General features: G+C 44.6%; 1 protein-coding gene across 1 annotated transcript in view; it reads left to right on the top strand.

The window, feature by feature from the left end:
* The window catches only part of LOC109930283 (1-phosphatidylinositol 4,5-bisphosphate phosphodiesterase beta-1-like), a 601,524-nt gene that overhangs the window by 481,324 nt on the left and 106,793 nt on the right, over positions 1–13,407 (top strand). Inside the window, exons 14-17 of the mRNA XM_048600897.1 lie at positions 556–652; positions 4,863–4,947; positions 10,800–10,924; positions 12,270–12,424. Coding sequence (XP_048456854.1) covers positions 556–652; positions 4,863–4,947; positions 10,800–10,924; positions 12,270–12,424 — 462 coding nt within the window. The remainder of the gene's footprint in view (positions 1–555; positions 653–4,862; positions 4,948–10,799; positions 10,925–12,269; positions 12,425–13,407) is intronic.

The raw sequence follows: 13,407 nt of genomic DNA, 5'->3' as shown, positions 1-13,407 counted from the left end.
TCTCAAGCCCCACCCCCATCTCCTACCTACTATCCTCATCCTGCCCCCTTGACCTGTCCATCCTCCCTGGACTGACCTATCCCCTCCCTAACTCCCCACCTACACTCACCTTTACTGGCTCCACCCCCGCCTCTTTGATCTGTCTGTCTCCTCTCCATCTATCTTCTCCTTTATCCATCTTGTATCTGCCTCCCCCTCTCTCCCTATTTATTTCAGAACCCCCTTCCCCTCCCCCATTTCTGAAGAAGGGTCTAGGCCCAAAACGTCAGCTTTCCTGATTCTCTGATGCTGCTTGGCCTGCTGTGTTCATCCAGCTCTACACCTTCTCATCTTCCTTCAGCTCCACACTGTTTTATCTCAGACGCCAGCGTCAGCAGTTCTTACTATCTCTATGCTGAAGCAGGTCTTTCTTTAACACGTTTTCACCATTTGTATGGACATGCTTTAAGGCTAAAAGCTCACCTATTGTGTTCACTTGCTGGACCGACCTTACAAAGCTCGAAACACAGTATCAACAGCATGTTTAAAACAAGTTTTGTTGGCCTGTACTTACAGGGGACCGCTGGATGTGAAGCGAATGCCACAGAGGAAATGTCCAACCTGGTTACCTACATACAGCCGGTGAAGTTTGAGTCCTTTGAGGTGGCTAAGAGTGAGTGACTTTTTATCCAGCAAGTTACATATTGCAGAGTATCCCGAACTGTCTCCATTGTCTTGAGGCCACTGAGTTCCATGTTGTCATGCAGTTGAAATTAATCCAATTAAAGAATTGAGGAGACACTTCTTTACCCAGAGAATTGTCAGAATGTTCAATGCACTATCACAAGGAACACCCTTGTTTGTGAAACCAAGGCCTTTCCCTTTCCCTTTTGTTGTAATCTCCTCCAGGCCCTTCAACGATATCCACTCTCCTCTTTGATAGGAGATGCTTCCAGGCAGCATCAGGAGATCTTTGTTATTCCAGTCAAGAAACTAACCAGAAACAGACCAACGATTTTGTCGTTGGAAGTGTACAATGGCTCAGTATACTGCCTCTAAAAACAGCCTTTATGTAGGAATATCCAACAATCCTATCTTTTCACTTTATTTGTGGATTATGAGAACTGAAAAATGGACATTTGGACATTACTGGATTGCGAAGGATTAATTGTGTGACTGCCTGGAACCAGAAAGTCAGAAGATTAAAGGAAATTTTAGGCTATTTAAAGTTTATAGTCGGGCTATGTGAATATAGAATGCCTTCAGTCTAGCATTGTTTTATCATTGGGCTGCATCATCAGAGTGAGTGGCTATTTTTACTTGCCATTGGCCCATAACTAATTTTGAGAAGTTGACCGGTGTTAATCCATGGTGAGAGGACATTTGGATTGCCAACTGTGTCCTTATGGAGAAGCATGTTGTTGACCAGTTTATTAATGGGTTTATGCCGTGAGATGTATTCTGCAGAAGGGGCATCTCACTTTAGTTTTGGTAAGGGACATATGTATATGTAATATGCAGTTACCCTTTGATTTGACTGTTCTTTGTAAATAAGCACAATCCTCAAAGAGTCGACATGATAATATGATTCCAAAGTTTACAATCACATAGCCCGACTATAAACAGTACCCATTATATTGACTATCCCTTGTGTGTGAGTTAGCTTTTAATCATTTCTTTCTCTATCTCTACTGAACCAGGAACACATGGGCCAAATATGCTAAGCCTTTGAGTCTCACTAGCTTCAGGGTGAAGATTAACCACGGATAATTGGAGTCTGTGTAATGTCAGACCTAAGAGTACTGGTATGAGACAATGAGCCACAGTTTCCAAGGATAGAGTTATCCTTTATTGGGAATTAGATAGGATTGCCACACTTTTCTGACTTTAGAGCATGTGATTCATGAGGCAAATAAAGGGTTTTACATTCTCAGGCTCGGCTGACTTCTTAACGCTGTAGATAAAATTGCCTTCTCCTACAGTCACACACCAGCAATATTAGTAACTCACAGTAGAAAGAGGATTGAGGTTTGTTACCGTTCACACTGAGCCACCTTTTGGGAATTATCAGAGTAATAACGACATTTTGGTTTTGTTTGAGATTTTTGAGCATAACTGCACAGAGGTTATGTTACTGAGCTAGCAATCCTAGACCAATACTGCACAGGCTTGAGACACACAGGAATTCAATCAATTTCTCATGAAAAGCTTGCCTCATAGAGGGGATTGTATAACCAGCAGATTGACATTAAAAACCCAACTGCTGATGCTCTTCAAGGAAGGAAATCTGCAGTCACAAATCATACAATACACACAGAGTGGAAGCAGGCCATTCAGCCCATACTGACCCTCTGAAGAACAAACCCCCATCCCCACTCTATCCATAACCTAACCAGCCTGCACATCCCTGGACACTACGGGGCAATTTCGCAAGGCCAATCCACCTAGCCTGCACATCTTTGGACTGCGGGAGGAAACTGGAGCACCCGGAGGAAACCCACACAGACGTGGGGAGAATGTGCAAACTCCACACAGACAGTCACCTGAAGCTGGAATCGAACCAGGGTCCCTGGCACTGTGAGGCACCAGTGCTAACCACTGAGCCACCGTGCACCTATTCTGACCCCATGTTTGTGACTGCAGACCCCATAGCAGTGACTGACCTTTGACTGCCCCCTGAAGTGCCCAAGCAAGACGTTCAGTTGTGTTCATGAAGGTAGCTCATCTTCTCACAAGTAATTAAAGATGGGAAATGGTGGTGGCCTTGCCTTCCTGTGAAAGAGTTCATCATAAAAAGATTCTCAATTCCTAATCCGCATATGGCCCAAGTTGAAATTCAGGTTATCTCAATGTTGGTGCATGGGCAGGCAATCAGAGAGAGGCAACTGTAGAAGGTTTCTCTGAATTCCTTGAGAAACTGCTTATTCAGATTTATTAGTAAGCAAAATTGCTCTGTTCCTGGATTAGTAATCTTAATGCCTGGACTCATCATCCAGGTGTGAGTTCATGACTTCTCAGATACTGAGGCAGTCCAAGTCCAAACGCAGCAAGACCTGGTCAATATCCAGATTTAAGTTGAAAAGTGCCAAGCAATGAGCATCTCCAACACGACAGAATCTAACCATTGCCCCTTGACATTTAATGGCATTGCCATCACCAAACCCTCCATAATCAACATCCTGGGAGTTACCATTGACCAGAAACTGAACTGGACTAGCCATATAAACGCTGCAGCTGCAAGAACAGATCAGAAGCGAGGAATCCTGTGGTGGGTAACCCACTTCCTAATGCCCCAAAATCTGTCCACCATCGACAAGGCACAAGTCAGGATCTTGACATTTGCCTGGGTGGGTGCAGCTCCAACAACACTCAAGAAGCTGAAGGAGGTTAAAGCTGGGCACTTGGAAGCACACAAGGGAATTGGGAAGGATCAGCGTATTTTGTGAAAAAGAAACGTTTAACCAATTTGTTGGAATTCTTTGAATATTTGCGGATAAAGGGAAGCCCTAGTGAAGTACGCAACTTGGATTTGAGAAGGTTCCACATAAAAGCTTATTGCACAAAGCAGGAGGTCATGGTGTGAAGGCTAGCAGACTAGCTTGGACAGAAGATTTGCTGACTGGGAAAATCACAGTAATGGCACTTGTGCAGATTGTGGCAGGGTGGGCGGGGGTGTTAACTCAGGGATCCGTGCTGGAGCCTTGACATTTTGCAGTTTATAACAATGACATAGATGAGGGGAGTGAAGATGTGGTGACTAAATTTGCAGATGGCACATGAATAGGTATGTTGTGACGATGACATTATAAGGATGAAGATTGGTTTAGTTAGAGCCAAAGCAGACTTTTTGCACCCCACAATAATAAAAGACACTAAAGTCTTGTTGAAATACTCATGGGGTAATTATTGATGGAACACATCAAAGTATTTTTTATTCTTACATTTTTGTGACATTTACATTTGTTACCAGGGTGGCACACCTGACGTATGAAGAAAGATTGGATCGAGTGGGCTTGTACTCACTGGAATTTAGAAGAATGAGGGGGGAGTTTCATCGAAACATATAAAGCCCTGATGGGAGTGGACAGGCTAGATGCTGGAAGAATGTTCCTGATGTTGGGGAAGTCCAGAACTGAGGGGTCACAGTCTAAGAATAAGGGGTAAACCATTCAAGACTGAGATGGGGAAGAATTTCTTTACTCAGAGTTGTGAGCTTGTGGAATTCTGTACTGCAGGAAACTAAAGGGATCAATGGGTTTGGGGTAATCGAAACGGAGCTGGACGTGGCCCTTGTGGCTAAAGGGATAAAGGGGTATGGGGAGAAAGTGGGAGTGGGATACTGAAATTGCATGATCAGCCATGATCATATTGAATGGTAGTGCAGGCTTGAAAGGGTCGAAAGGCCTACTGCACCTATTTTCTATGTTTCCCATTGATTTAGAAATTAATACAAGTGGGTTTTTTTTCCTTAATCTATTACTCTGCTAACTCTTGGTCACATAATAAAATTGTTGGCAGCATTTCCCTTCCCTCTCACAAAAGGTTTTATTGGTGTCACGTCAACAGGGTTCCTCACTGCCAGCTCAGGAAAGGACCGTGGGCAGGATAACATGCCTTGGGTTTCAAGGCCGCGAAATGTTCTTGTGTGTTTCAGTTCCCCCCCAACTCAGCACCCACCCCAGTTTACAAGACGATCTTGCATTCCTCCATTTGATTCGATCTTACTCCAGAGCATAAAGCTTCCCTGCGCCAAGAACAATAAAAATCAGGCTTGAATTATCTCAGTGTCTGTGCCAGCCAGCTTTCTTAAAGCCAAAACACTAACCACCTGTGATAGATGGAAGTGGGGTGAATTATCGGATATTTCTGCTTTTCGCTTGTAGAGAACAACAAGAGTTTCGAGATGTCGTCCTTTGTGGAGACCAAGGCTCTGGAGCAGCTGACTAAATCTCCTGTTGAGTTTGTGGAGTATCCTTTCAGCACATACTGACTGTACCTTTCCCACCATTTGTTCCAAGTAATTCGGTGCCATTTTATTTCATAGAGAGAGGTTTGCCAGAGCCTCAGGAGGCACCGTGTGACATTTTGACTCAAACAAGATGGTAAACCATTTAAAACAAAAAGATTAATGACAATATTTTAAAAAAACCCCACATGTTATGAATTGAATAGATTCTTGTTTGTTTCAAGTCTTTTTGTTAGGATTTCTTTCTCTTGCTTTACCTTTAGAATTGACTATTTCAGAGGGTTGAGTCTTCATTATTGCTGTGACTCTGGAATCATTTAGGTCAGACCAGGTAAGGATGGCAGATTTCCTTCCCAAAAAAAATATTGGTGAATGAGATGTTTTTCTTTTCCAAACCAGGGTCACCCTGACTGAGACTAGCTTTAAGCTCCAGACTTTTCATTAACCAAATTCAGATTCCACCCGTGCGGTGCTGGGACATCATGCCTGGCCTGTGCAAGATTGACCTAGTGATGCTACCACTGGTAGCACCATCACCCCACTCCAGGCTCTGACACACTAAAATCAAAACTGTGACTCCTACACAGTACTGAGGGAGTGCTGCACTGTCGGACGTGTAGCCTTTCAGAGAGACTTTAAACTAAGGCCTGCTCTGCACTCTCAACTGAGCATAAAAGACTCCCCTATTTCGATGAAGAGCAGGGGATTGGCTAATGTCTATCACCCAATCAACATCACAAGAACTAGATTATCCTGTCATTGTTATTTGCTGTTTGTGTGCAAATTGTCTACTGCTTACACCTCAAAAAGTACTTTATCAACTGTAAGGAGGACCAGTGGTTGAGACAGACTCTATATAAGTGTAAGTTTTTCCTTTTAATCATGAGTTGGGGAATGAAGGGTATTTCAATTGATAATACACGGTTTCTCGTTTGAATGACATCTTCACACTCTGTATCTGGGTGTTGCTACTGCAATTCAGTACCCATACTTTGTTTACTTTGAGCAAGGAAGAAAATGTTTTTGCGGATAAAATCCCAGAGCTGTTCATTCAGACCATCACCACTCAGTGGCGCTGTCCCTTAAGAAATGCAAGCAATGGACAAGAAGCAAGACTGATACGAATAATTTTTTTTGTCGCTTAACTGTTGAAAAGTAACCTAAATCGGAACGCATCTTCCTGCACAACTTGAAATGCTGATCAGTTTGTAAATTACATCTGGCAACTCCCGTTTTAACTTCTGGAAATTAATTCTGGCCTGCGCACTTGTAGGAGCATAGTTTATAGGCCCACCTTGATTGTTAGATACTTCGCTTTCACCGAAATCAAAGATAACAGTTAATTTAAGGAGAAAGTGTTGGAAATATTCAGCAGGGCAGATGACTACCCCCTGTTGGAAGATAGAAACAAAAGTTAACATTTCAGAGGAGCATAAATATTATCACCCAGAAGGTGGTGGGACTCTAGAACTTACTGCCTGTAAGGGTGGTAAAAGTAGAAACCCTCATCATATTTAAGAAATATTTAGACGAGAAGTTGCGATGCCAAGTGCTGGAAAATCAGACTAGAATAGTTAGGTACTTAGAGGTGTACAGCACGGAAACAGACCCTTCGGCCCAACTCGTCCATGCCAACCAGATATCCTAAATTAATCTAGTCCCATTTGCCAGCATTTGGCCCATTCCCTCTAAACTCTTCCTATTCAAATACCCATCCAGATGCCTTTTAAATGTTATAATTGTACCAGCCTCCACCGCCTCCTCTGGCAGCTCATTCCATACACACACCACCCTCTGTGTGAAAACATTGTCCCTTAGGTCCATTTTAAATCTTTCCCCTCTCCCCTTAAATCTATGCCCTCTGGTTTTGGACTACCCTACTGTGGAGAAAAGACCTTGTCTATTCACTCTATCCATGTCCCTCGTGATTTTATAAATCTCTATAAGGTCACCCCTCAGTCTCCAACACCCCAGTGAAAATAGCCCCAGCCTATTCAGTTTCTCCCTTTTGTTCAAACCCTCCAACCTCAGCAATATCCTTGTAAATCTTTTCTGAGCCCTTTCAAGTTTGACAACATCTTTCCTAAAGCAGGGAGGCTAGAACTCCACACAACACTCCAAAAATGGCCTAACTAATGTCCTGTACCACCACAACATGACCTCCCAACTCCTATACTCAATGCATTGACCAATAAAAGCAAGCGTACCAAATGCCTTCTTCACTACCCTGTCTACTTGTGACTTCACCTTGTTTTTGACTGGGACAGACCCCAAGGGCCTTTTCCTGTGCTGCAGACATCTCTGACTCCATAACTAGGTTTGAAGTTTTTTTGAGTTGTTTACAGAAGCCAAGTTGCTCCTATTATTAAGTTGAAGCAATCTTCAGAGCTGGGCAACACTGAGAGGGAAATTCATTTCAAAAGGAAGAGCAGATATTTATCGTGCATTCATAAGATGTTGGAGCAGGTACATCTGGGATATGAGCTGATGAATTTGTTGTCTCAGCTTGAGCAGACTGCTGTTGAGGCTTCCAGGTTATCCTTCTGCAACCAGAGGTCATCGTCAACAGGCATAGACTTCCGAGTGCTCTGTACCGTGTACTCTTTAGAGGATTTGATTTGATTTACTGTCGTCGTGCGTACCTAAGTACAGTGAAAATTTTTGTTTTGCAAGCAGTATGAGCAGATCATAGCAATCAAGGACATACATATCGTGGGGTGCTTAGACAGAGCGAGGGAATACAGGGTTATGGCTGCACAGAAGGTGCACAAAGCAAGATCAATATTAGAGTTAGAGAGGTCCATTCAAAAGCTTAAAAACAGCAGGGAAGAAGCTGTACTTGAACCTTTTGGTGCGTGTGCTCGAGCCTCTATATCTTCTGCCTGACGGATGAGGTTGGAAGAGAGCATCACCGGGATGGGAGGGGTCTTTGATGTTGGCAGCCTTTCTGTGACAATGAGAAGTGTAAGTGGAATCCATGGATGGGAGGTTGGCTTCCGTGATGGTCTGAGCTGTGCACACAACTCTGTCTAGTTTCTTACAGTCCTGGTCAGATCAGTTGCCATACCAGGCCATGATGCACCCGGACAGTATGCTTTCAATGGTGCATCTGTAAAAGTTGGTGAGGGTCCTAATGGATGTGCTGAATTTCCTTAGTCTCCTGAGGAAGAAGAGGCGTTGTTGTTCCTTCTTGACTACTGAAGGCTGAAGTTGTCATTGATTAAACTCTCCCATTGTAAAACAAAACCAGAGAAGCCAGAAGTGCTGGAGAAATTCAGCGGCATCTGTGGACGGAGAAACAGAGCACCCGGAGGAAACCCATGCAGACGCACTGAGAAAGCGCAAACTCCACGCAAGCAGTTTGAAATCGAACAGCACCAGTGCTAATCACTGAGACACCATACTGCATTATACTGGATCAACCGTCCATCATCTTGCCAACCGAACCCAACTGCAATTGAGCAAAGAGGTTTTTTTTTGCTTTAACACTTCTGCGAGAGGGAGAGAAAGTCCAATGTTAGCCATCTCTCTTGTAATTGTGGCACCCAGTTAATTCACTGATGATGCGATGGAGGATGACCCACTTTGACAAGGATCATATTTTCAGGTTAGCCATCTTGCTTGGCCGGGCAGCATTCCTACTGCGCCCCATACCAGCCTTGGCATCTCAGCAGTTTTTCTCCCAATGCCAGCAGCAGTGCCAATCAGTTGTTAATGAGTATGATTGTCCTCCTAAGAAATTCCATGTTATTGGTAATGGGTTCTGTGGATCCTTGTGTGGCTAATGAGCCTGATCCTAGTGCCATATCCTCCACCACACATTTGGCACATGTTCCCGGGAAGTCCAGGTAAATGCGTTATTCCGATGTCTCTTAACAGGGAAATGCTGTTGCACATCAGCTGTCATTGGTATCACGTGAATACTTCCCCCCCCGGGATCGTTGTTAAGGGCTTATTTTGGACTGCAGTTTCCTCTCGTCTGACCTTACTGTCATGGGTGACCCTGCCAGGAGTTGGGAACTCATGATAGCATCGCTCTCGGGATCAACAGAACACTCGACTCTCTGCATGGCAGCAAGGTGGTAATCCATGGAATGAGTCGTCTTCTAGATTATGTGCAAAGTCCAAGATCCACTCTTTGTGGAACAGTACAGCATTGGAGAACTTGGTGTTAGAGTCTTATAAGTTGCCCGACAAGGGAGTTTAACGCTGTTTTGAAACATTGGCCTTGAAAGGAGTGCAGCTGGGATTTGCCAGAATGCTCTTTTTAAATTAATTTGTACCCATGCTTTATGGATTTAAATGACCCAGGAGGAGAGGTGATGGCCTAATGCTATTATCGCTAGACTATTAATCGAGTGACTCAGGGAATATTCTAGGGACCCTGCTTCAATGCCATGGAATTTGAATCCAATAAAAATCTGGACTTAAGAGTCTAATGATGACCATGAATCAATTGTTGTAAAAACCCATCTGGTTCACTAATGCCCTTTAGGGAAGGAAACTGCCATCCTTACCTGGTCTGGCCTACATGTGACTCCAGACCCACAGCAATGTGGTTGACCCTTAACTGTCTTCTGGGCAATTAGGGATGGGCAATAAATTTCTCACCAGTGACACCTGCATCCTATGAACGAATGTTGACGAAATACTCCCGGAGTGTTTTTTGTCAGCAAAATATTCCTTTTGTCCTAGGATCGTCAGAGGGGAAAGCCACGCTTCCGAACAATACTCCATTCAATTGGTAGCCAGTGATAGCCTGAGTGATGTGCAGAGAATGCCTACTTTTTCTTAATTCACTCACAGGACATGCGCATAATTTATTCCCAAACCCTAACTGACCTTGAGAAAGGGTTGGTGAGTGGCCTTCGTGAACTGCTTCAGTCCATGTGTCTTTAAGGACTCCCACAGTGCTGCTGGGGAGAGAAATTCCCAGATTTTGACCCCGTGGCACTAAAGGAATGACAATACATTTCCAAGTCAGGACGGTGAGTGGCTTGGAGGTGAATTTGCAGATCATTGTGTTCCCATGTTTACGTGGCATAAAGGAGTGACTGCTCATACTACACAGAACATAGAACAGTACAGGCCCTTCGGCCCACGATGTTGTGCCGACCTATTATCCTACTAAGATCAAACTACCCTGCGTACCCTACATTATACTATTATCCAGGTCTGGGCTGGTATTTCTGGGAATGTAAAAGGCTGGGGAGGGGGCTGATTTGATTGAAGATTGATAAGATTTTGAAAGGAATTTATCAATATAAAGAGAAAAAAAGACATTTGCCACTGTCAAGAAATCTAGGATAAAGATACGTAAGAGACATAACTTCAATGTCAAAGCTAGGCTATTTAAGAGAAAAGACAAAAATACCTCTTCTTGCAAAGATCCGTAGAATTATGGAACTCTCTCCCACAAGAAGCTGTGGTTGCTAGCTCACTTGGCCATAGAGTCACACAGCATGGAAACAGACCCTTTGGTCCAACCAGTCCATGCCAACCATAAACCCAAACTAAACCAGTCCCACCTGCCTGTGTTTGCCCCTACCCCTCCAAACACTTAATAAAGTTAAGTCTGGAGTTGCTTGATGGATATTTTTTCCTCAATAACAGTATGAAAGGAAATCACTTCAAGGCAGATTAAGGTAGAGATTAGCCTTGTTATTGTTTGAATAGTAGTTCAGACCTGAAGGGCTGAATGATCTTTGCCTGTCTTTCTGCTCCTACTCGATGGAAGCCCACCAGTTCTCCTGTTGGTTATTTCACGGTCATTTCATTGGTTTTAATGTCCGCGCTTCCATTTGGAACAAGGCCTTCATTTTCCCTGCAGCCTTCCTTAGCAAACACTCTCCAGGTACAACAAGAGGCAGCTGAGCCGCATTTATCCAAAGGGAACACGAGTGGATTCCTCAAACTACATGCCTCAGGTATTTTGGAATGCCGGATGTCACCTGGTAGCTCTGAACTTCCAGACGTTGGGTGAGTATCACAAACATCTACCGCTTTTTTTTAAAGAAGGGTTGACAGGGTGGATGCTGAGTGGATAATCTCTTTGGTTGGAAAGCCAGGAACTCAGGATCATAACCTCAGAATAAGAGACCAGCCACTTTGAACGGCCACTACAGGCTGGCTCAGAGGAAAAGCTGCCCGCTCCTCCTGTTCACCGTCAACGCATCTGAATAATTTCCAGGCCGAGAACCAAAATGCTAGGGCACATTATGAATTCGGCCTCCCCAGCGGCCAGAACGTGATCCCAGAGCTCCTGGTCCAGAGGTATGGACCCTACCAAGTGCACCACATTCATCTCACTAAGGTTTCAGAAAAGAAAATGATAGGGCAGCACATTTCCACTCCTGATTGCAGCTGAACGTACGATGCACCTACACGAGTGAGATAAACGTTGCCTGATGACGTGCAAATCTGAACCTGACAGGTGCAAGATTGTTGCCAGTGTTAGATACCACACCATTCCTTTAGCACCTTTGTGTTCAGTGGTAGTGTCCCTACCTCCGAGCCAGGAGGCCTGTCTTCAAGTCTGGCCTGATCCAGAGTGTGCCATAACATCTCTGACATGCTGAGTAAAAAATATTTACCACCTGGTTCCTTCAAGGACCTTGTGCTGCTGTGGTAGTGTCCTTATTTCTGGGCCAGGAGCCTCAGGTTCAGGTCGGCGTCATGGTGGCTCAGTGGTTAGCACTTCTGCGTCACAGCGCCAGGGACCTGGGTTTGATTCCATCCTCGGGTGGCTGTCTGTGTGGAGTTTGCACATTCTCCCCGTTTCTTTGTGGGTTTCTTCCGGGTGCTCCAGTTTCCTCCCACAGTCCAAAGATGCGCAGGCTAGGTGGATTGGCCATGCTAAATTGTCCACAGTATCCCGGGATGTGGAGGTTGGGTGGGCTAACGTGTTAATGTGGGATTATGGCGATAAGGGGGGCTGTTCTTCGCAGGGTCAATGCAGACTTGATGGGCTGGATGGCTTCTACCTGCACAGTAGGGATTCTATGATTCCTCTATGATTCTATGTCCTACCTGCTCCGAAGATATCATACTCAAACGGGTTAATGAGGAAACCACCTGGTTCCTGCACATTGCATGAGCTCCCTCATGAACCGTGGAGAGACTGGAAATATCAGAGAACGTGAAACAGTTTTCAGCCCTCACTAACTTTTCTTTGTCATGATAAAATGTGAACAGATCCCCCAACTCGCCCTTGTTTATAGTGAGCATCCTGGGGTTGAATTTGGCTTGCACAAACCTGATACGCTGTTAAATCATGAATGTGTTGAGAAATAAAAGTCCTTTTTCTGTTGAACAATGTACACAGATCTGGCTATGCAACTGAACATGGGGATGTTTGAACACAATGGGAAAAGTGGCTTCCGCCTGAAACCAGAGTTCATGAGACGGACAGACAAGCACTTTGACCCCTTCACTGAGACCACTGTGGATGGGATTGTGGCCAACACCCTGTCAGTAAAGGTACGAAACATTCATTTCGATGGTGATTATTAAAGGAGCTTATCGCACTGCAGGATGCCATGCTCTTTCATCAAATCGAAGTGTGGGGGATAAAATGCTCCGATACTGTAGCAGGCCATTTGGCCCAATGAGCCTGTGCTGGCTCTCTGCAAGGCCAAGTTGGCTCATTCCGTTCCCCTGCTCTTTCTCCACGACCCAATTTTCTCCTTCCTTTCGGTCCCTTTTGGAAGACACAGTTACATCTGCCTCCACCGTCCTTTCAAGCCGTGTATTCACAAACAATTTTCCATCAGGCTATCTTTGGTTCTTCTACAAATCACCTTGCCTCACTTCCCTCTGGATCTTGACCCTTCGTCGGGCCATGAGAAATAGGAGCAGGAGAAGACTCCACAGGTCTGTAGGACCATGGGCTGAACTAATTGAGGTCCTAACTCCACTATCTTCCCTCTCCCTGTGAACCTTGACTCCAATGCTGTCTAACTCGGCTGGGAATATATTCAATGACCCAGCCTTCAATGCTGACTGTGGAAGAGAATTCCAAAAGGGTACAATCCACTGGGAGAGGAGGTGTTTACTCCTCTGTCTCCTCTTTACTCCTTGGTTCTAGATTCTTCTCAGCACTTGCCCTGTCCAGTCCCCCTCAGAGAGTATAATACATCACCTCTTCTTCTGCTAAACTCCAATGGGATAGATCAAAGCTGCTCAACTTTTCCTCATTAGACAACCCTTTCATCCCAAGAATTAGTCAAATGAACCTTCTCTGAAATGTATCTGTTTTCAGGAGATCTTTCCTTAAGAAAGGAGACCAAAAGCTATACACGCTACAGTTCTGACAATGGCATCATTTTCTTTGGATTCACTCTCTCCAGACCTGTATCGATCTTAAACACCGCGATCAAGTCTCCTCTCAATCTTCTCTTTGCCAATGGGAACAGCCTGGGTTGTGTGAGTGTGTATACGTGTGTGTGTGTGTGTGTGTCTGT

The sequence above is a fragment of the Rhincodon typus genome, chromosome 9, assembly GCF_021869965.1.
Source record: "Rhincodon typus isolate 14 chromosome 9, sRhiTyp1.1, whole genome shotgun sequence".
Classification (NCBI taxonomy): domain Eukaryota; kingdom Metazoa; phylum Chordata; class Chondrichthyes; order Orectolobiformes; family Rhincodontidae; genus Rhincodon; species Rhincodon typus.
Note: the sequence above shows the minus strand (reverse complement) of the source record. Positions and strands in the feature narration are given on the sequence as shown.